The following is a 23,634-nucleotide window of genomic DNA, read 5'->3' as shown; positions in this document are numbered from 1 at the left end:
CCTGTTTGGCTTCTAAATTTTTTAAATTATTTATTTATTTGAAAAGCAGAGTTAGAGAGTGAGAGAGGGACAGGTAGAGAGAAAGCTCTTCCATCTGCTGGTTCACCCCCCAGAAGGCTGCAATGGCTGGGCTGGACCAGTCTTGGGCTAGTCCGAAGCCAGGAGCCAGGAGCTTCTTCCAGGTCTCCCACGTGGGTGCAAGGGTCCAAGCACTTGGATCATTTTCTACTGCTTTCACAGGTGCATTATCAGAGAGCTGGGTCACAAGTGGAGCATCTGGGACTCTAACTCGTGCCCATATAGGATGCCAGCATCACAGGTGGAGCCTTTCCCCGCTATGCCACAATGCCAGTCCCCTTTTTGGCTTCTAAGCACAATACTTTTTTTTTAAAAAAAGATGTATTTATTTATTTATTTATTTATTTGAAAGGCGTAGTTACAGAGAGGCAGAGGCAGAGAGAGAGAGAGAGAGAGAGAGAAACAGATCTTTCATCTGCTAGTTCACTCCCCAAATGGCTGTAACGGCCGGAACTGGGCCAATCCAAAGCCAGGAGCTGGGAGCTTCTTCCCGGTCTCCCATGTGGGTGCATTGGCCCTAGGACTTGGACCACCTTCCACTTCTTTCTCAAGTGCATTAGCAAGAAGCTGGATCAGAAGTGGAGCAGCCAGGACTCCAGCAGGCACCCATATGGGATGCCGGCCGGCACTGCAGGCGGCTGCTTTACCCTCCATGCCACAGCAGCAGCCCCAGCACAATACCTTTGACATTTATCCACCGTGTTTCCTATATCAGTAGTTTGCTACTATTTATTGTTGAGTATTTATTCCACTGACTGCATATGTCATAGTTTATGTCTCAAACCTTATACCAATGAACACCTGGAATGTTTCCAGGTTTTGACCATTATTTATAAAATTCTACACACATTGTTGTACAGTTCTCCTTCACATACGTTTTTCCTTTTTCCTGCATAACTGTCTTACTTTTTGACCTCAACAGAAACTTGTGTTTCTAGGGCCCACAAGGAGCACCAGGATCTCCTGGAGCTGCAGGACCCATGGGATCACCAGGATTACAAGTAAGACCAATTGAAATCTAATCTATGACGATGGTGTTTGCACAGCCATCTTCCCCACCTTGCCATGAATGTAATGTGAGCCTGTGTAGAGTAGGACTTGCAAGTGAAGGACAAACTCCGTCCTTGCAGGATTAAGTGAATCGCATTCTTGCCAGGAGCTATTGATTGTCTACATTTGCTGGAGTCTTTCTAGACATCCAATCTATGCCTTGAAAGCCTCTAGTCTAGCTTAACCTGAAGAATAGCCCAGGGGTAGTGGATACTTGTGACACATCCATCATCCCCTTCTGCTCCCTCACCCATGACAGCATTTGCTAAGTAGTTGTACCAGCACCCACCCACCCTGAATGCTGAGAAAACCTGCAAATCCATCTAGTACTGTACCTTTGGCAGCTCTACCTCCTTGCCTACCTTTCTGATACCAGACTGACTTCCCATCACTGATACAGGAAATGCACAACCCCGCATCTGTGCGGTTCTGGAAAGATGCTATCCACAGGACTGTTCTTTCCAGTTCTCGAAATCTCATCATTTATTATTCAAGTTTAGCTTCACCAAAGATCATCATTTAAAAAGTTGCCACCTGTTTACAGGAATGACATATGAAGTCTTCACTACGGCAACATGAATGGGATAACCCGGTCAATTTAGCAGATTTCAAAACAGATATAAAAGGAATCTTGGGAGAGGGAGCTAGGACCTGCCCCCACATTACATCAAATGGGGAAGGGACTTATCGCCAGTGGTTCTCCACATGCCCATGTTCTTTTTGATTAAAACTAACAATTGTTCATACTTCTTTTCTTTTTTTTGCATCTAGGGTCCCCCAGGACCCCCTGGTTTCCCAGGCCCTGATGTAAGTATACTTTGTCTTGGGGGCATTTGTCTCCTACCACTATGTACTCTCATTCCACAGAGATATACCAGTTTGGTTAAAATTAATTTCTGGAAAAAAAAACTGTATTCCAATTACAATCTAAAGCATGTTTAGTAATTGATTTCATTTTTCCTCCCTGCATCCCTGTGCCCCAGGGGAATATGGGGTTAGGTTTCCAAGGAGAGAAAGGAGTCAAGGTAAATCAATTTTGGAAACTATAATTTGCATTCCATATGTTCCAAGAAATTTCTCTGGTTACACCCACGTATACTCATGTAAGGGGGTATGGTTCTTCCCTTTGGGAAATGAGCATTTTCCAAACTCCGTAGGTCCATGGGTGGGATCTCTTGAGGGCTGCATGTGCACCTGCCACACATGGGCCATTGTGGTTCTCTTCCCTTCCCAATATGGGCATCTCCTGGCTGCCTGCCTGTAAAGTGTGCATTTCTTACAAAGATACTCTCTTGAAACATGTTCCTTCTCTTCTTTCCACCTGGGTATTCTCTTGGTGTTTTGTGTATTTGTCACTTTCCCTCTGCTTCCTCCTTTCCTTCCATCCTCTTCCTCATCTCCCTCCTTGCTGTCTACATTTCTTTATCTGTCTATTGCCTCTATCCTTTTCTTCACCCCTCTTTGACCATTCTTCCGTGTCCCTCCTTTCCTCCTTTTCCTGTATACTAATTATATAGAGGTCAAGGGCTTGCTCTCCCCACGCTTCCTGGCTGTCCCATAGATTGCACCATTTTCTGAAGGAGCAACTGCAGCCTCCCATATTCCAGCACAGATTTGACTGCCTCTGCTTGTGCTCTTGACAAAGATCGGACCAATTAGAGTGTTGCCGGTGGTAGCCATTCGCCTTGCTCCAACTGCTTTATAGCCCTCTTCTCAAAACCCTTTTGTGCATGACCATGGCAACCATGAACCTGTGGTTTCCTTTCATCCATCTCACTGCTTCCTTCTGCAGTGGTGGTACAGAATGCATTTATTTGGACTTAGAATTCTTCTCATGCCTTGACAATGAGTTTTGTTTCTTCCTTGATGCAAAGGTGAAGAGGTCAAAGGAATGGCTAGTTTCTTTGTGAAGTGTATTCAGTGAACAAACTTGCCCTTTGGAAAAAAATGGTCTATGTGATTTATACTTTGCTTACTGTTACCTTTCATTGTATAGGGGGATGTTGGCCTCCCTGGACCTGCAGGACCACCACCATCTACTGGAGAACTAGAGTTCATGGGCCTTCCTAAAGGGAAGAAAGGATCAAAGGTAGCAAACATTTAAGAAGAAGAATTGATAAGCCTTTTCCTAATAACACCATCATTCAACTCTTAAAACCAGACAACACTGGGAGAACCGAGGGTTCTGGGTAGTGGGTTTTTGTCTGCACCTGAGGGCCAAAGTCTTCTTTGTTTAGTTCATTATGACAAGCTTCCTAAAAAGTCTCTTTCTTGGTGTGGAGGTGTGAGTGTGCCTGGGTTTCTGAATGTTCGATTAAGTGCTATTTTCCTCTCAGTTTTCCAGATTGAATTTTGATATTTGGAATAATTTAAAACAAGGATTAAATAGTTGGAGTTTTTTCTTCTAACTCAAAAACTTGTTAATACTTATGTTGCCACCAAAGCACTGTGATGGAACACTTTGGGTATATGTGATTGCATTTTATTTATCTTTTAAAAATATGCATTTACTTATTTACTTATTTGAAAGGCCAACTGACAGAGAGAGAGAGTGATAGAGAGACAGAATGAGAGAGGGAGGGAGGGAGGGAGGGAGGGAGAGAGAGAGAGAGAGATCTTCCACCCACTGGTTCGCTCACCCAGTGCCCTTAACAGCCAGGTCTGGGCCATGCTGAAACCAGGAACCAGGAATTCCATCCTGGTCAGTCGCCCATGTGGATGGCAGAGGCCCAAGCACTGGAATCATCTTCTGCTGCTTTCTCAGGCATATTAGCAGGGAGCCGAATCAATAACAGAGCAGCCAGAACTTGAACCAGCACTCCAATATGGGATGCTGGCTCTGCAAATGGTGGCTTAACCCACTGTGCCACAATGCCAGCCCCTGACTTACTTTTTGGAAGGAGCCATTTGCCCTCCCAATCTGACCCTGCAAATAGGATGTACTATCACAAAGTGGCAGTCAATGTCCTGATACACCTGGTCTGAACAACCGAGGCTTAAACTGCAGGCCCATTTAACTGAGATAGTTTACAATCTGTATTTTTGTGTGACTGTGTACTACATACGTGGTTGTGTTTGAAAGGCTGTATGCTGTTAAGGTGTGTAGATATCTTTGAGTCGCCTGCATTTTCTTCCTTCCTGAGGTTCTTATACGTTTCGTGATTCCATTCCTATGGTTGAGTGGCCTACATACTAGAACATGTTCAGTCCCATTCCTTTAGCTTTATCTTAATGGAGGCAACAGGTCCAGGCCCCTCCAGATTGACAAGAAATATTCAGTGATTTGAAAACAGCCTGAGTGCATATGGAAGATTGCCTATCTCCCTGATCATTCACAAACCTTAAGGAGCCCCTCTAGGACACATAGCATATCAGGGAAAGGCAAGTTAGAACATTACATGTCTACATCCAAATTGGAATTGCTACCCATTCCTACAAACTGTTGATTTCTTTGCAGCCTGTAATTTGCTACAGGAAATCGTACTCTACAGCTTCTTCCCTGAGGAAGAAAACAGATAATTATCCATTGTGTCACCCAATTAGCCTGAGCAGTAGAGATTATGTTTTGGGCAGTCCTTGGCTCTTGGTCCTTTCCATACCGCAAAGGACTCCCAGAACTAAGACATCCCATGATGCTACCAGTCAAGAAGCCCTGAGAATCCACACCACCCCCTGCTGCCCACTGCAGATACCTCACTGGTTCTCCACTTCTCACCCCACGTACTTTGAGGAAGCCATTCTTTATGTTTATTGCTTCCTGCTGCCACTCACTAAACTTTCGTTTGGTTTTCCAGGGTGAAGCGGGACCTCAAGGTATCCCAGGCATGCCTGGACCTCCAGGGTTTCCAGTAAGTCTCCCTATGTGATCAACATATATGCTAGGGTCTGACTGGACAAAAGCTGTAGCAATAGAAGGCTAACAAGAAGACCTCTTCCCATGTTATTGTAGAGAATGCCACATCTTCATGATTAGAAGGCCTTTCATATTATTTCTTGAACCCATGGGGACATTAGCATCGTTTCCCATGGGGCTGAATATCTTTATGGCTATTAGCTGAAGCTGGTGCCATCTGTTTCAGCCATGTGGACTTGGACAAGTTTCTTCATTTTGCTGTGCCTCAGTTTCCTAACCTGCAAAAAAAGGGATAATGCTGGGTGTGGTTGCAAGGATTAAATGAGATAGCATGCATGAAAAAGGGCTTCATATATCCACTGTGCGACAAATAGCAGCTCATCATAGTTATGTTAGTTTCATTTTTCCATCTGCCTGCCTAGCTTACAGTCTTTCTTTGAGGGCTCCTATGTACCAGACACCTTGCTGGATTCAGGGGCTACAAAAGCAGCTAAATAAAACTCCCTGTCCCTGAGATAACATTCTGATGAGGAAGTGAGCGAGGATACAGCTAACAAGCAAGTGAACAGATGAATCAGTACCAAGCCCGTATAGCGCAGTGCGCGAGGAACAGGCTGGACCACTCGACACAAGAGTTGTCAAGTGGGGCCTCTCCAAGGAAGTGATGCGTGGGCTGAGGCTTGAACATTATGAGGAAGCAACTCAAAGATCAGATAAAAAGTTTCAGAGTGAGGCAACCGTAAGTGCCAAGACCTTGAAGTTGGAAAAAGCTCAGCGCTTTTGAGGAACAGCCGAGAAGGTAAGTGGGAAGAACAGAGTGAGCAAGGCCAAGAACTAGGCAGAGACACAGGAGCCAGGTCTCAGCCACCTTGCTGGTTCAGACGTTGCTTTTATTTTTAATGTAACAGAAAAGCATCCAAATGAAGGCTCTGATTGGTATGTTTAAGATCACAGCGACTGCAGGGGCTGGGGGCCTGGGGGCTTGAAGGGTGGGATGGCAAACACAGAGTCTGTTGCAACAGTCCAAGCAGGTGAGGGTGGCTAGGACTATACTGATAGCAATGGAAATGGAGAGAAGTGGATGGTTTCCAAATTTTAAAATAAATAAAATGTTGAACATTTTATCATGGGACATTTGAAAATCTACTAACTGCCAATTAGCAAGCAGAATTCAAATTGATGATTGCCCCATAACTAAATGCATGTAAACATAAAGTTAAACATCTATATATTTTTATAGGTACTTTGTTTGGATGAGAATCCCAACAAGACCAATACATGACATTTGGTTCATGTGTCTTAAATCACCAGAAGTGTGTTTTGCAGAAGGAGCTGACCGTATTTTCCTGGAGCAAGGGTAGGGATCTGGCGAGAAGCAGATGAATCATAGATACTGAAGCCTGCCCCTGCTTGCTGGCACAATGGGAATCGATGACTCTGGCCCTGCCCTACAATACTTTGGAGCACTATAGGTCTCTCTAGGTAGTTAGAATGCAGAGCCAATGGGGCCAGTGGCACAGGTTGCTTCCATTAGGACTCCTATTACACCTTAGAAACAAAGGGGCATAGAGAATTATCAGTTCAGTGTCCTTGATTTTAATCAACTCTGTATCTAATGAATCAGAGAGGAAGAGAATCCTAGTGTTGGAGACAGAACACCCAAACCTGAGACCCCACTCTAGCTCTGGGACTTTAGCAAATCACTGAGCTGAATGTGTGTGTGTGTGTGTGTACAATATGGCAATGATGATTTCTACTCTTTTGAGGCCCAAGTAACAATATACGTGAAGTTTCTTGACTACGTATAAAGCTGTGCTGTCCAATAAGATAACCACAAGGCACATGTGACTACCACACTTAGGAGATGTGGCTGGTCAGAAATGAGATATACTGTGAGTGTAAAATACACACCAGATCTCCAAAACTTAGTAGGAAAAAAAAGTCAAAAATATCTTAGTGACAATTTTTACTTCAATGCTAAAATGCTGATATATTTGCTCAAAAAAAATTATTAAAATTAATATCCTATGTTTATTTGACCTTTTTACTGTGGCTACTAGAAAAGAGACAGGTCCATAGTCACTCACCTTTTCTTTCTATTGGACAGCTCAGATATAACATGCTTTGCAAGTAGGTTTGGGAATAAGACGCACACATTTCTTTAGAGAGCATTTTGCATAAATTCGAGTCCCCTTGCATTATGCCCGTGAAGGTAGCACATGCCCGTGAAGTTGAGCTGGGCTTATCCGTCTTGTACTGATGAGAAAACTGGCCTGCACCATTGAAGAGGCTTGTTCAGAGTCACATAGCTGCTTATTAGCAGGGCTGCGATCAAAAGTGAGCTTTCTTGAATTCTAGCCAATGCGGGGCTTTTCTCCCATACCATACTGCCCTCTGCAGTCCAGCACATGCTAGCCAGGATGGCCATGGTGGTTTTCTCCATGAATCTCTAGGGAAGGAGTTTGCATCTCCTCTGGTGTCACAGGGGGCTCCTCCCTCCCCTTCCCTTCAGCTCAACCTCATAGGACTTCCCCTGCTGCAGTTTCAATCTGTTTCCATTTGTCCTGTTAAAGAGAGACCCAGTGACGGCAACACACGGTGATAAATTATTGCAATGCTATTTCCAGATCAGTATTTTACAATATGGGCTGAAAAACAGAAACCCCAGTACTATAGCCATCAAAGCAGCAAAATCCCTCCCTTTACATAGGACGGCTTGTTTTCATAGGGTGGGAATCAAAAACCCAGCATTCCCAGCCCACTTCCGCACGGATACCACACGTGACCCTGGCCACATCATGGAACTCCTTCGATCCTAATAGCTCTGTCTGCTTAATGGAAACATTCATGGGGACCCTCCCTGCCTTCTGGCAGAATGGTTGGGAGGAGAAAGGTGGTAAGGTAGTTGAGGTACTCTGGGCTTTTCAGAGGAAACACACTTCTCAGATCCGAAGCTCTCACGTTGGTTTTCAATTATCCACGCTCACTGAAAACCAAGGCAGTACTGAGAACAGACATCTCTAGGGATCCAAAATGTTCCCTTTAACCATTTGTTTCCTTCCTACCCGTCTGAGCTCCAATCTTTGCAGGGGACCAAGCACCCAGCCTGGCAAGATTTATGCCTCATTTTCTTTCTCTCTGCAGTGAGCAAAGAGCTCCGATTTTTTCTGGCCCAGTCTCAGCTTCGCACACACCATCCCGTTGTTCCCAGTAGCACACTTAGCACTTGTAAGCCACAGGGCCTCCCATTAGAGGTTGTCACCAATCCCTGTATGGCCTGCCCTCTGTCCAAGGGACCAGCGAGCACAAGGGAGTCGAAATGGAAGCCACGCAGGGAGGGAGAGGAGAAGCTGGTAAATCTTGAGAACTACTGAGTGTGTGGGCAGAGGGGCTTCTCCTTCAACTGAGCCTTCGAAGAACCACAAAGCAGGAGTCCAGGGCACAGGAGGAGAGGCTTGCAAATAGCTAAGCTAGTGCTCTGATGAGGCCGTCTGGGCCCTGGGACAGCACAGGGCGGGTGGGGACGGCAGTGGCGGAACCTCCCAAGACATGGGTGAAGTGTCACAGGGTCCACAGGGCCAGGTCCCAGAACATTTTGCTAGAACAGCATGTTCGGCGGGGTCCCTATACAGTGCCTGCCGGTGCTAGGAGACAAGCTGAGCCCACAGCACAATGTCTCGCCATGCCATTTTTCTTTTATTGGCTCTGACCGGCCCCCCCCCACATTTCTTGTATTTTTTCCCTTTAAACACTTTTCAAGTCTTTATCTTTGTTCACGATGCAACACAAGCTCTCAGACCCCCTCTCTAAGACAGCAAGAATCCAGAGGCTCTCCCTGTTTCCCAGAGGAATACAGAGCTCTCTTGGATTGCGGGCAAGGCAGAGGAGGCAGGAAATGAAATGGTTTCTGCACACCCTCTCCTGCCTGCATTGGTACAGTTTGGGTCTCTCAGTCATTATCCCATTCAGTCCAACAAGTTATTTAATCCAAACCACCTTATATGTGCTTAGACTGCAGCAACGTGCCTAGGAGGGAGAGGGAAGAGACTGTGGCAGGAGCCTGCTGCTTACAGAAATTTCATACACATCCAGGCATAGCCCTTTAAGACATTGGGGCTGCCTGGGCTGTGCTAGCTTGGAATCGGGGTCAGATCAAAGAAGGCTGCTTGAAGTGTTTGACCTCAGGAGGGCAACAGACATTCCACTAGGTGGCAGTATGTCTTGCTTTCCCACTCGGGATGCAGAAAAACTAAAATTTCAAGTATGTTTGCATTCCGTTTGAGCCACGGACCTTTCAAGTTAGCAATTCTACTCAGCACGAGAACTAAGCTATTTGACAGTGGATACAGAAAAGGGAAAAGGCAAGTAAAAACCAAAGGCTGCTTTGAATTGGACCCTGCACACACATACACCCTCCCCTCAATAAAAAGATAATATAGCAACCCACGTTTTTAAAAAGAAAAAAACAAAACCTGCAGCCCAGAAAGCCAAAGGGTATCCTGCCAGCTTTCAGTACCCATGGGAATGCACTGAGTATGTAAAAGGAAGAAAAAGTTAAAATGGGTTTGGAGCGGTGCCCTCACACCAGCTAAGCTGGGTCACATCCAGGGGACAACAGGAGATGCGCCCCAATATTCAGCATCTTTCACAAGCTCACATTTGAGAAAACTTCCGTAAGCTCTTTATTCTCACAATAGGCCTAAATCTGTTTTCCAAAAAGCTCAAGCTCTCTGTTCCATAAAGTGTAATATTAAATAACAACAAAATGCCTTCAGTTAAGTTGTCCATCCACTTTGATCATGAACCTTTCTGTATCTTGGGGGCTAGGGATGTTTGCCTTGGACCTAAGAAGTGAGGAAGCTGTTACTCACTCTGCTTCTTGGATGCCCTGCTTCTACCTACAAAACCCCTATGGCTAAAAGTCCTCACTGCCTGTGAGTGGGACAAGAGGGATTGGATACCGTCTCATACTCCCCTTTGCCGTGTTCCTAAAGCTGACCGAGAGCCCTGAAGTTCCAGCACAGGAGCTGCAGGTTCAAAATCCTGCCTAGACAGAGATACTTCTCTGCACAGAAAAGGGTGTTACAGTCATCATGTCTCCAAAAGGGGAACACTCTTCCCTCTAATAGCAACCCCCCAGGATTTGCACGGGGCTCTGTTTCTGGATCACACACTCAAGTTCCTAGATGGTAGAAGGCAGGTTGTTTGCATGGAAATGGCCTGGGAATGGAAGTCGGAAGACCTGGCTTTCTCTTCTGTTCTTCGCCTTTCTGGGTGTTATAGTCTCCATTGGTAAAGTTAATGAGCTTGGATAGTTAATGATCCCTATGCTGTTAGCCATGATGCTATAAACACATGTCATAGTGTTCTGGTAAGAAGACATCACTCTCAGAACCAAAACGAACCTTGAATGAATGGTCCAAACTATATTCAGACCCAATGTCCCTTCACAGGTGGTGACCAAAGACTCAGTGTGATGAGGCTTCCAAGTGGAACAATCGAACTAGTTTGAAATTGCTTCCCTGCTTTAGAAGGAGTCTGGAGACCCACGAGAAAATGAATTCTATAACTTCTGGCTTCTTTTTTCCCTTCAGGGATTTGGAACCACTGGAGAAAAGGGAGAAAAAGGAATCCCTGGTTTGCCAGGACCCAGGGTATGAACCTGGAATGTTGCTTGCCTAGATTTGTCCAATCGCTTGGTCCACTTACTTTGCTGTCTGTTTCCTTCTGTTACATGCCTTGATGGCTACCTATGCTACTTTTTTCTTCCTTAACCCTCTGGCAGCTTCCTAAGACCTCCTTCTCTCCACTTAGCCCCATGTCCTTCACTGTGTGGCTCCTAAGAATAAAGAATGCCGTGCCCACTGTTTTAAGTGGCTCCTCAGCCTTTTAGCCCCCTTGCCCTCACATATAACTATCTTCTGGAGTAAAATGATGAGAGTGTTGGCTTGTTTTTATTCCATTGTATTTCAAGGGAATGTGGGCAGGGAAATGGCACAGGAATGGATGAAAGAGGGTCAAGTGCAATCTTTATAGGAAAGAAACAAGCTTGAGAAGTTCTAGAACATGGAGAGTGATGTTTGGAGTCAACAGTTTCCAATAATAATCTTACTTCAATTGGAGAAATAATTATCAGACTCTGATTCCTAGCTTTCGGCACTTAGGTCTTGAGCTATAAGCAGTTGGCCAACTTAGGTTGTGGTTATACCGTGGCCGTGGGGTTTGTTAAGAGTTGTTTGAATATCTACCAATATTCATTCATTACCCTGCCATTTATTTCTTTATGTTTCCTTCTCCCTTGGTCTTGAAAACACATAATCAACAAATAATGCATTTGGAGTAAACGATAAGAGAGCCTCTCCCATAAAAATCTCCTGACTTGGAAATAATGCAGACTAGGTATAGTACCACCTAGTCATTCTACCAAATTCTACCTACTACTTAAAATGTTTCCATTTATTTAGCCCTTTAAAATGTGCTCCATGTGTCCATCCAGCCAAATGGATTAGTAGTTAGAATTCATTAAGGCAGGTCTATGAATATTCTCTTACCTGATTTTAGGAGCCACCCAATCCTAAACTTAGTTGGATAGCTTTGTTATATAAGTCCAGCATCTTTGTAGTGCGACCTATTAATCTGTCTATGGTGTAATTATTCTCTTTATAGGGTCCCATGGGTTCAGAAGGAGTCCAGGGTCCTGCAGGGAAACAGGTATTTTGGTTAATATTGTTAAAACCTTGGTGTACAAAATCCTAATGAAAAGCCCCCCCCCACCTTGCTTTAACTTACTATGGCAAAGATATCATTGCTTATATTGCAAATTGTCCATCTCTCTTTTACTGGTATAATCTTGGCCTCTCTCTTCTTTTCACCTAAGAATATGGGTATGCAGTATCAAGTTCAGTGTGTTGCCATGGCATGATGTGGTCATGCATCTCTGGCCATGTTATCAGGGACTAGCACGGCCAATCTACTTGTATCCATCTCTATCTAGCCTTGTGGCCTTTGTTCCACTTAAGATGTAAGTTGACTCCCTAGTACGATATTTTGCATTCCTAGAAAACATTCTGGCTTCTAGAGTCAGGTAGAAGCCATACATACCCTGGAACACCAGCCACAGTCCCTGTGCCATTTGCCATTTGCTCTGGCCTAAAACAAAGACCAGCTCCTCTTACACCCTATTATTTCAAACTTGGTGGTAATGATGTTTCTGTCACAGGGCAAGAAGGGAACATCAGGTTTCCCCGGGCTAAATGGACTCCCAGGAATGAAGGTAAAGTCTCTGAAGTAAATATCCAGGTTTGAGGAGGTAGAAGAGTGGAGAATTCCATAGAGGTCTACATATGGGTTGAAGTATTTAAAATATCTTGATGTTTTAGATGTCACTCTTAAGAGATGCATGCTATTGCAACCTGTTGAAATCTTTACTTAATATATGCTAAATTGATCTTCTGTATATAAAGAGAATTGAAAATGAATCTTGATGTGAATGGAATGGGAGAGGGAGCAGGAGAAGGGAGGGTTGTGGGTGGGAGGGAAGTTTATGGGGGGGAAGCCATTGTAATCCATAAGCTGTACTTTGGAAATTTATATTTATTAAATAAAAGTTAAAAAAAGAGATGCATGCAACCTACTTTGCACACTGATAAAGCATTCCTTAAATAATACTTGACCCATGGTGAACCAAGGGAAGGATGCTGATGGAAACTAAGAAGAGGAATGTTTTGTTACTGACATTTTTAAGAATTCCCCACTTTTAGGTTTTATTAATGTTTTAAAATTCTCTTTATACAATATATACCCTTACTGTCTGCACCTGGTATAAACAGCTCCACCACCCTACCCTGGATATGCTATTGCATCTGGTTCTGGGACCTGAGGATCTACCCCCCCCCCACTTTGGGGAATAATTAGGAATCCTTTGCCTTCCTCTAGATGGTATCATCCACTAGCAAGGGAAGTGACAGTAGCACATCCCCAGGCCTGCTGAGCATAGAAAACATTTGAAACTCTGCTCCCTCCTCAGTACCTCTTAGCTTATTGTCTCTGCCTCTGGTATACTTCCCAGGCCCAGAAGCAGATTGTCCTTGAGTAGGGCTGCAAAGCAAAATTGGGATCCCTTGTCCTTGACAGGTTTGTAATTGCCAGGCTGCTGGATTCCCTTGTGTCATATTCAGCTTACATGTATTGGACGTTGATAGTAACCTATGGACTAGCTGACCCTGGAAACCAGAGTCACAGAAAGGGAAATCTTTGGTTTTTCTAAGGATTCGCTTTAAAAACATTTACATCATGGGTGATGAGGTCATGGAAATATTTGAGTGTAACGTGTTTCGTTTTTGCAGGGTGAAAAGGGTGCCATCGGCCTGCCAGGCCCTGACATTTTCATCGATGTAGATGGCGCTGTGATCTCAGGTGCAACTTTTCATAGACTTGAGTGGGAGAGAAAGGATAGAGTTAAATTCCATATCCTCTGCAACTATTGAAAGGATACTTTCTCAGTTTTGGATTACTATGGAACTCAACGCTTCCAGGGCTCCTTCATGAGTTCTGAGTTTGGAGGATGAACCTAACTCCCATCTCTAGCACAGAAAAAGACAAAGCAACCACCCCATTTTTTTGTTGGATCCACCAAGATTAGCATTTTTGTATGTCTGGGGCTGCATTTGGTAAAAACAAAACAAAACAAAAACGCTTTTCTTGGCAATGCTTATGCAAGGACAGATGTCTCACCCAACTGGGGTGACTTCAGTGTAATACTCTGGAATACTCAGGGTCCTACGTAGATAATTCCATACGTGCTTGAGCTTGACAATCTCATAGGAAAAGGAAAGAAGAGCAAGTAGTTGATGAGCCCTCAACAGTATGAAGCTTAGAAAGTTTTTTTCACCTCCCCTTGTCCTAGTTATTATGTGTGCCCAACCCTTCACTTTGCGTCCTCCAAATGCCAAATGTCTCCAACTTCTTGCTTGAACAAAGGCTTCTACCATAGTGCCTGTTCTACCTGGATCTCCTCCTTTATCCCTTTCCTCTCATCCTCTAAACATCATCCCCTATCTAGTAGTAATAGTTGACTTTGGATTCCTGTGTTCCATTTCCAGGAAACCTATGTGTATAACCTATGTGTATAAACAGTGAACTTCAACATCTTGCCCCAAATAGTGGATATTTGAAGAATTACGGCAGATTGATAGTAGAAGAACCTACTTAGTACGTACCAGATCTTATCATGGAAGAAACCCTGGCCAGACCAGTTTTGAACAATAACAGAGCCTTGTTTCTGGTCGGCCCATTGTCATATGAGACCATGAGCATCTGAGAGACCTGGAGATGGCAGAAAAATCCTTCCTAGAACCAGATCAGCTCCCTGCATTGCTGCTTGGGCATTTTGTGGCATTTGTGAACCTCATCTGTGTTTGTTTACTGCTTTTTTCCATTGTAATTTCAGGTTATCCTGGAGACCCTGGTGTGCCAGGCCTCCCAGGCCTTAAAGGAGATGAAGGCATCCAGGGACCACGTGGGCCTTCTGGTGTCCCAGGCCTCCCAAGCTTGCCAGGTGGTACAACCTAACCCATGCCATGCAGAGATCAGTTTGCTAACCACTCTTGTTCCCAGGATCCCCTTTTATACCTCTGGGTTCAGGCACATACCTTGCCAAGGTCACGGCAAAGGTAGATGGTAGTCAGTAGGTTCCCCACTGCCAGCCTAAGGGTAATGGATGTAGGGGTAGGGCCAGGGTGAGTAGATTTCTTTTGGATTAAATAATGCATCGTATCTGGACAAGCATTTCAGACCATCATTGAGGTTTGTCATCACTGGAGAAGTCTGAATTGGGCTACTGGAGCCCTGTCACTTGTCTCTGGATTTGCCATCCAAGCTGATGCTTGCCAAAGAGGAGATAACAAAATCCCAGAGGAAAATTTGTACCCCAAACCTAACTAGGCTTAACTTGGGCACCAAATGGTCTTACACTCCTGTGAGTGACAGTCTTGAAACAGGTAATCAGAGGGGCATACCCATAAGTGACTCTATAGTGACAGGCAGAACAAGGCCATGCCAGAGTCTAGAAAGTGGAAATATCTAATATATAAAGCTTCAACATTACTTTTTAAGTCACCAGTTTCTTTTTTTTTTTTTTTGACAGGCAGAGTGGACAGTGAGAGAGAGACAGAGAGAAAGGTCTTCCTTTTGCCGTTGGTTCATCCTCCAATGGCCGCCGCGGCTGGCGCACTGCGGCCGGCGCACCGCGCTGATCCGATGGCAGGAGTCAGGTGCTTCTCCTGGTCTCCCATGGGGTGCAGGGCCCAAGCACTTGGGCCATCCTCCACTGCACTCCCTGGCCACAGCAGAGAGCTGGACTGGAAGAGGGGCAGCGGGGACAGGATCGGTGCCCCGACTGGGACTAGAACCCGGTGTGCCGGCGCCGCAAGGCGGAGGATTAGCCTAGTGAGCCGCGGCGCCGGCCTTAAGTCACCAGTTTCTAAATTCCTTGGAGATGATTCTATGGCAAAATACCTGTGCTTTTCAAAACAATATTTATTTATTTATAATTTATTTATTTGAAAGGCAGAGTTGCAGAGAGAGAGGGAGAAACAGAGAGACAGAGACAGAAATGGAGAGAATCTTCCATCTGCTTTTTTACTCCCCAAACAGGTGTAATGGCCAGGGCTGGGCCAGGCTGAAGCTAGGAGCCAGGAACTTCATCCAGGTCACCCATGTGGGAGCAGGGGCCCAAGGACTTGGGCCATCCTCCATTGTTTTTCCAGGCACATTAGCAGGGAGCTGGATCAGAAGTAGAACAGCCAGGATATGAACTGGTGCCCATATGGGATGCCAGTATCACAGTTAGCAACGTTAACAGCTACAACACAATATCAGTCCTAAAATACCTGTGCTTTTTATGCTGCCATTTGGAAGAGGCAGAGATGGCCCTAGCACCAAAGTAGAAAAATTGAGAAGTAGGATATTAGACAGATTTTCCATTCAGATTTGCCACTAAGAAACTCTGGGCCCCTAATCATGTTTCCCTGTTTCCCAAGAGTTTAGACCAATTTATCCTGAAGGACTCTTCTAACTTTGATCTCAGATTCTTCTCTTGGAGTTGTTTCCAACGTGTGCCACTGATTGGAATACTCCTGAAGAACTGGGTGATATAATGAGCATCTTCCTGTGGGCTTATCCTTCTAGGTACTCAAGGCATCCTAGGGCCTCAGGGATCGCCAGGCCTCAAGGGGGACCAAGGAAACCCAGGCCGTACCACAGTTGGGGCAGCTGGCCTCCCTGGCAGAGATGGTTTGCCAGGCCTACCAGGCCCACAAGGCCCACCTGGCCCACCTGGCCCACCTGGTAAGTTGTTCATTGCTTTTACCTTGAGACTCAGGTGTGATTCAGACTGAAGAACAGGCATGATTTGGAGGGAGCATCCATAAGCGAAACAGCTAAGCCAGGACAACTAACAGCGGAAGGGTAGCGATAAAGGCTTCTGCCTCTCCAAGTCAGAGCCCCGCCTCTGCTGGTACCAACTACAGAACTGTTCTTAATCAAGGGACAAACGATCTAGGGTCATCTTGATAAGTAAGCACTACCTAATGCCTTCCAACTTCTTTACCCATTCCCTTCCAGCCTTCATAGTTCTCAACGCAAAGGCCTCTGGCTTTTCAGTTCTTAAAGGACCAGCGCAGGCTCAGTAGAGTTCCTCCTGGTCCACAAGGCTCCAATGGGCTAGGCTGAGAGCCTTAGAGGAAGCCACGCATGGACACTCAAGGGTGGCTGCTGAAAGCCTAAACAGGGCTTGTTCTCCTTAGGTCTTCCATCTGAGCATGGGAATTCTAGATTCTGAAAGAAAGACTAGAAATATTCTTTGTAACCTACATCCCATGACCATTGCAGCTTATACTTATTTTGTCCTAAGGAAATACTCTGGGGTAGATATTGGAAATGCTGAGTTACTGGAACTACTTTGTCCATTCTTGTACCCCCAGTGGCTAGTACAGTGCCTGGAACATTCTGAAACCATTCGCTGAGTGATTTGAGCAAAGATTCCTGTTGGATTTTTGCTACAGGCATGAGGTCTCTGTCTTGATTTTTGTTGATTTGTTTCTACTGTGGTGGTTGGGCCTCAAGGACTCAGGCCTTGGTGACCGAGCTGCTGTACTGTGTTAAATGAGTCATCAGTCTCACGTAAATTGCCAATGGTTTCTCTTCCTTTTTCCTGAAGGTCCATCATTTGGAACTGGAACCCTACACAGAGCAGAGCCAGGTTTCCCTGGCCTCCGAGGAGAGCAAGGTCCGAAAGGAAACCCAGGACTCAAGGGAGTAAAAGGTGATTTTGTCCCTTTGAGTTTCTTTGTTCCTTAAACTCCTTAGAGAAGGTTTTATATGGGGAACGAGCAAATCTACAGTCTGACGAACCTGAACAGAAGCACTCTAGGATCTTGGTTGGCCCCCCATATGGGATGCCAGCACTGCAGGTGACAGCTTTACCCACTACGCCACAGTGCTGGCTCCTGGGCTGGTGTATTTCTTGACACCATTCTCACTCCTAAAACAGAGACAACTCTAATGCTTTGCCTTTCGTAGTTCCATGGGATCAAGAAGTTTTCTCTAAATATAGAATAGTGATAGTGAGTATCAAGCAGCATTGTACATGGGAATCGCCTAGGGGAAGCTATTTAAAATCATTTTCTTGGGGCTGGCATGGTGGGACAATAGGTTAAGTCACTGCTTGCAGTGCGAACATCCCATGTCACAGTGCAGGTTCAAGTTCCAGCTGCTCCACTTCCAATCCAGCTCCCTGGTAATGCACCTGGGAAGGCAGCAGAGGATAACCCAAGTACTTGGGCCACTGCACCCATGTGGGAGATCCAGGTGGAGTTCAGGGCACCTGACTTCAACCTGGTCCAGCTCTGACTGTTGTAGATATTTGAGGAGTGAACCTATAGATGGTAGATCTTCCTCTCTGCTTCCCTCTTCCTCTCTCCCTCTCAAACAAATAAATAAATATTTTTAAAGACTTATATTGTTGAATATGACTTCCTGAGTGTAATGGATTAGGAATGCGAAGGAGTCCACCAAGCTGCCTGATAAACAAGTGTCATAATCCCTGAAACTCCAAGAGGATAATCTGTTCTTCAGATGAGTATTTCTCAAGTGTCACAGGTGACTCATGCTGGAGGTTTCAGGGATTATCAGTTTTCTAAAAGTAGGAAGAGGCCTTTGAGCTACCTATGCTGACACCAGTTCCCATTTTCACGACCGTAGGCATAGGAGGTATAGATGGCTGAGCTATAGTGTCAGTGACTACTTGATACCTCCTCCAGTGGTGCTTTGCTTGGGATCCCTATTATCAATTTATTTGGCATTTGTGTTGCACGTACAAGAGTCAGGGGAGAAGACATTTTGATGAAGAGAATGTTTGAATGACTTGGATTCCAGACTCTCGGTGGGTTAGTAGAGGTCAGTGGTGCTCAGCTCTGGCTATACTTAAGACTCACTAGCTAAGCTTTATCCTAGACTAATGAAATCCAAACCACCAGCACACATCTACTCTGATAGAGAGTGAACCTCATTCATTTGAGTCTGTTTACTATAGGCCTTTTGATTCCCTCCTTGATGTTGTTCAAGTCACAAATAACCACAATTAGTTCTTTCTTCTTCTTGGAAAGATGCCCCACTTTGCTTCATGTTGTCTTTGTTTTCCCCAGGGGACCCTGGCTTTTGTGCTTGTGATGGTGGTGTCCTCAACACTGGACCACCCGGGGAACCAGGCCAGCGTGGGCCACAAGGTCTCGTGGGCCCTCCAGGAATTCAAGGAACCAGAGGCGATCCTGGCTCCAGGGGCACACAGGGTCCAGCAGGGGCCCCAGTAAGTCTTGCTAAACTTTGGCCCTTAGCAATTAGTGGGAGCTTTCAAGTGCACTTTAGTCTGCAACAATCACTTTCCTGAAGTACATGAAAGAAACAGGGTGATACTACAAAGCTTTGAGCTTTTTATGAAGTCTGACTAGATGTCTCTAGACTTCCATTCTGCTTTAGCCTACCTATGTTCCTTAACCTTTCTCCCTCCCTCCCTTTCACAAAGTTATTTACATTTGCCCAGCACTGTGTTGGGCCCTAAAGATAATAGAGGAATTCAGATGAGCTTCTCATCCTCAAAGATTTTTTGAAAGGACCATAAAATAAATGGGAAATTATTTTCCAATATGACAACCATAACCAAGTGTACAAGGACCTAATGTCATACTGTTCTATGTTCCAGAACTCTATGAAGTCTACCAATCCTGACTATTCCCTTCTGTTTCTTTGTCAGGGTTCACATGGGCCACCAGGTCCTGCAGGCTCCAAGGGAGAGAAAGGGGAGCCAACTCTCAGTACACAATCAGGAATGCCAGGGGAGAAGGGTGATCCTGGCCCCCGGGGATTCCCTGGTGTGACAGGAGCCCGAGGCAAGGATGGAGCACCAGGCTTGCCAGGTTTACCAGGCCTCCCGGTAAGTTGATCAGTCCTGGTGCTTCTCTCTGTAAATCCTCACACCTGACTAGGGGAATAGGTATCTGGACGGTAAGACAAGGCAAGACAAGGCAGAACAGAAACATCTGGAGCATCTCACTTTTCTTCTTCTCCGCTGGCACTTTGACTTCATCCTTTTCCTTCCTGTTAAGTGGGAGTCTTTCTCCCAGACCGGTCATTATCCTATTTGATAAATGACAGTGATAATTGAGCTTATCACTTCTGCTTCAGGTAACTCGGTTGCTTTTTATGCCCTCAAGGGTTGTTGTTGCCCTGCTGATTTCCTGCCCTCTCCTTTTACATTATCAGATCATCCAAAGTTGATGAGACTCATTGTCACTAACCAAACTCAGAGGAGGCCAATTGTTAACTAGCCTGCTAGAGAACTTGAACAAAATGTGAAGTATTGGCTATACCAGTTACCTCTTTCTCACGGTCAGAGGACTCTCCAGATGAGTGTCTGAGTTGGATTTTCATTATTTTCTTTGTGTTGTCTAGGGTGATGGTGCACAAGGGTTTCCAGGGGAAAGGGGATTTCCAGGACTGCCCGGTGAAAAAGGACATCGTGGTCCAATCGGCCTCCCAGGGATTGGGCTCCCAGGACTTCCTGGACCTCGTGGGCTTCCTGGAGATCAAGGAAGAGATGGATTACCAGGGAAGCAAGGCCTCCCTGGGCCTCCAGGTGAGAAATGCCTCCATGGAATCAGATGGCTTTGAACTTAGAAAACAGTCTCTTATAAAATACCCGTGAAATGTGTCATAAGAAGAGACTTGAATGACTCTAATCCTTACTTTCATTCCGCTTAAAGATGTTCACAGTGACAAAGCATCATAGTTGTACCATGGGAAGTTTAGAGGGCAAAACAATATAGATTTCAGCTGTACTTAGTGAGGAATTTCCTAACAGAGCACTCTGAAAATGGGCATGAGCTCATAATCCCTCAAAAAGCACAAGGACAAGCTAGATGGCCATTTATTGCAACTGTCCTCAGTGGAATTAGTGGAATATTGGGAAAAGTATCTTGTAAATTGCATGGTAGTATCAGCAGGAAAGAATCTTTCGTCAATTTACGATATTTCAAATTGGGCAGAGACCCTAGTTGCTTCTAATCTAATCCCCATCTGATACTTTAACTCCATCCCCTTTATGAAACTTCTTTTTCTACCTGAATTTCTGGAATTATAATGGGTGAGAGTCCTGCTAATAGATTATAGAGGTAGTATGCTAATAACTGGTCTTCTTCCATATAGCCAGAATAGCTCTTCATCCCAATGGCTGTTCCCAAAATGTCTATGTTTCCATTACTGGCACCACACTTCTTTAAGTTTCATCTTATTTTTAATTGACATAATAGTTGTCCATATTTATGGGATACAATGTGATGTTTTAATCCATGTATACTTTATGTAATGATGAAATGGGGCAATTAGCTTCTTATGATCATCTGAAATATGAAAAGTTGAAATTATCTCATATTCTTCCTTTGCAATTCCTTTATATTCTTTCCTTCATTTTCTTGCTACTCAACTCTCATTATCTTAAGTCTAGTTGATCAAATACCTATATATAAAATTTGGAATAAATAGATGGTTGGGTGAGTGGATGGATGATGAATGGCTATACAGATGGATGGGCAAGTAAGTGAATGAAAACTTTCTAAGTAGTTTCTCATCTGATACCTACAGACTCTTCCCATTCAATTCTACTATGCACACTGCTGCCAATTTAATATCTACAAAGCACCAATAGCATCATGCTACTCCCCTAGTTTAGAACCACAAATGAACCCCATTGAATGCAATGCCTAAACCCTCAGCATGGAATTCAAAAGTCTCCAAACATAGGCACAGCCAACCTTTTCAATCTTATCTCTCACTCTTCATAATTAAAAAAAAAAAAACTAAGATACCAGTTTTCTTCACTGTATCCAAACACAATATGTTCATTTCCAATGCTAAGATTTTGCCAATGCTACATTCTTCTGGCGTGTTCTTCCTCTTCCTCTTTTCTCTATGAAGTGGCATCATATCCATCTTTCAGGAATCAACATGAGCCCCAGTTTTGCCCTTAAGGTTTCACTGGATCTTCACAATATGCCTTTGGTACTTAAGTTATGTATCACCTTCCATTAATGCTTTTATTTTGCCACCTACATTGTAAGCTTCTGGATACTAGAGGTGATGAATAATACCTCTTAGCATTTCTGAACCTACCTAGCAAAGTGTAGTGCTCCATAGGGACTAATATTTACTTTCAAAAGAAGGGACCTTCTTAATAACCAAAAAACTATTTCTTAGACCTACTTCTCTTTCCACCTTGTCGACTTGAAGCATTATGAAAAAGGAGGACAGGCCGGCGCTGTGGCTCAACAGGCTAATCCTCCGCCTTGCGGCGCCGGCACACCGGGTTCTAGTCCCGGTTGGGGCACCGGATTCTGTCCCGGTTGCCCCTCTTCCAGGCCAGCTCTCTGCTATGGCCCGGGAAGGCAGTGGAGGATGGCCCAAGTGCTTGGGTCCTGCACCCGCATGGGAGACCAGGAGAAGCACCTGGCTCCTGCCATTGGATCAGCGCGGTGCGCCGGCCGCAGCACGCCAGCCGTGGCAACCATTGGAGGGTGAACCAACGGCAAAGGAAAACCTTTCTCTCTGTCTCTCTCTCTCACTGTCCACTCTGCCTGTCAAAAATAAAAAAAAAATTAAAAAAAATAAAAAGGAGGACAAGATACTACATCTTGTAATATTTTGCTTATTTTGAAACCTATATTTTATGAATTAGTATAATACGAATGATGATAACAGGTTAAAATTGAATCATTTAGGCTGGTGCCGTGGCTCAACAGGCTAATCCTCCACCTAGCGGCGCCGGCACACCGGGTTCTAGTCCCAGTCAGGGCACCAGATTCTGTCCTAGTTGCCCCTCTTCCAGGCCAGCTCTCTGCTGTGGCCCGGGAAGGCAGTGGAGGATGGCCCAAGTGCTTGGGCCCTGCACCCCATGGGAGACCAGGAGGAGCACCTGGCTCCTGCCTTTGGATCAGCGCGGTGTGCCGGCCGCAGCGCGCCAGCCGTGGCGACCATTGGAGGGTGAACCAACAGCAAAAGGAAGACCTTTCTCTCTGTCTCTCTCTCTCTCTCACTGTCCACTCTGCCTGTCAAAAAATAAAAATAAATAAATAAATAAAAAATTTAAAAAAAAATTTAAAAAATTGAATCATTCATGATTGTTAAAAAGCAGGTCAGTATTTCATTTCACAACTTCTTATGAAAGGTGAGGAATTTTGTGAAACAAAGTCATCCTGCCTTTTGGAAGTCCTGGTTGGTGTCAGCTATAGAGAACTTTTCTTCCAGTACTGTTCTCAGGGATATTATTTATAGTCATTCCACTGACCCTCTGCCAACTAATGGGTCTTCACTTTAGGTCAACCTATTTTGCAAGCAACTGGGTTGTAAACTGAATTGCAATAACGTGGCATTTATAAACCTATACACCCCCCCAAATCTTCTGGGTATTGCCAGCATTCATCTGCTTGAGAACAGACTTGAGTCAATAGAAGAAAGCCCACAGGCAGATTTCTATACCAAATTGTACTAGCCCCTGGACAAAGAAACTCCTTAGGAATATAGTGCTACAGTAAACTATAGCCCAGGACATGCCTTAGGCATCAAGTATCCTTGTTGTAGTACCAAGACATTCAAAAGAGCTTCAATTAAGAGCATTAGTTTTATTTCTCTTTATAGAAACCAAGTATAACATCTCAAACCTAGCTTTCTTTGTACACAGTTTTGAAAACAACCAACTGTGGTCCCTAGACATTTCCGTGGTAGCCATTTCTGTTGCCACAAAAGATTAAGATGCCATTCCTAAATGTAGCCACTCCAACCGCTGGTAGCCCAGTCTAGGATAGCATCATTGCCAGGAAATGGAATGTCGTCATCAGAAGCCTTTGAGCCTAGGATCATGAGTTATTACAGACCCCGGGCAAGCAGACAACTGGCTGCTTCCAAAGAGGCCCCATTCCAGATGCTGGTGATGATCAATCTCCCTAGTTATTACTGAAACAGCTACTGTGTACATCATACTGTGTGGGTGCCAGCCCTTTCCACTCAGACCAGATGGGGACGTTGATTAGTGGGTATATCTGGGCAGC

General features: G+C 44.8%; 1 protein-coding gene across 1 annotated transcript in view; it reads left to right on the top strand.

Moving 5' to 3' along the window:
• LOC133752593 (collagen alpha-6(IV) chain-like) overlaps positions 1–23,634 on the top strand; it is an 81,497-nt gene that overhangs the window by 20,045 nt on the left and 37,818 nt on the right. Inside the window, exons 7-21 of the mRNA XM_062183037.1 lie at positions 1,017–1,079; positions 1,900–1,935; positions 2,112–2,153; positions 3,125–3,217; positions 4,923–4,976; positions 10,576–10,635; positions 11,648–11,692; positions 12,201–12,254; positions 13,327–13,396; positions 14,430–14,537; positions 16,169–16,327; positions 17,199–17,303; positions 18,685–18,845; positions 19,290–19,469; positions 19,988–20,171. Of these exons, the coding sequence (XP_062039021.1) occupies positions 1,017–1,079; positions 1,900–1,935; positions 2,112–2,153; positions 3,125–3,217; positions 4,923–4,976; positions 10,576–10,635; positions 11,648–11,692; positions 12,201–12,254; positions 13,327–13,396; positions 14,430–14,537; positions 16,169–16,327; positions 17,199–17,303; positions 18,685–18,845; positions 19,290–19,469; positions 19,988–20,171 (1,414 nt within the window). The remainder of the gene's footprint in view (positions 1–1,016; positions 1,080–1,899; positions 1,936–2,111; positions 2,154–3,124; positions 3,218–4,922; positions 4,977–10,575; positions 10,636–11,647; positions 11,693–12,200; positions 12,255–13,326; positions 13,397–14,429; positions 14,538–16,168; positions 16,328–17,198; positions 17,304–18,684; positions 18,846–19,289; positions 19,470–19,987; positions 20,172–23,634) is intronic.

The sequence above is a fragment of the Lepus europaeus genome, chromosome X (genome assembly GCF_033115175.1).
Source record: "Lepus europaeus isolate LE1 chromosome X, mLepTim1.pri, whole genome shotgun sequence".
Lineage (NCBI taxonomy): Eukaryota > Metazoa > Chordata > Mammalia > Lagomorpha > Leporidae > Lepus > Lepus europaeus.
The sequence above is the reverse complement of the archived record's forward strand: the minus strand, read 5'-3'. Positions and strand labels throughout refer to the sequence as shown.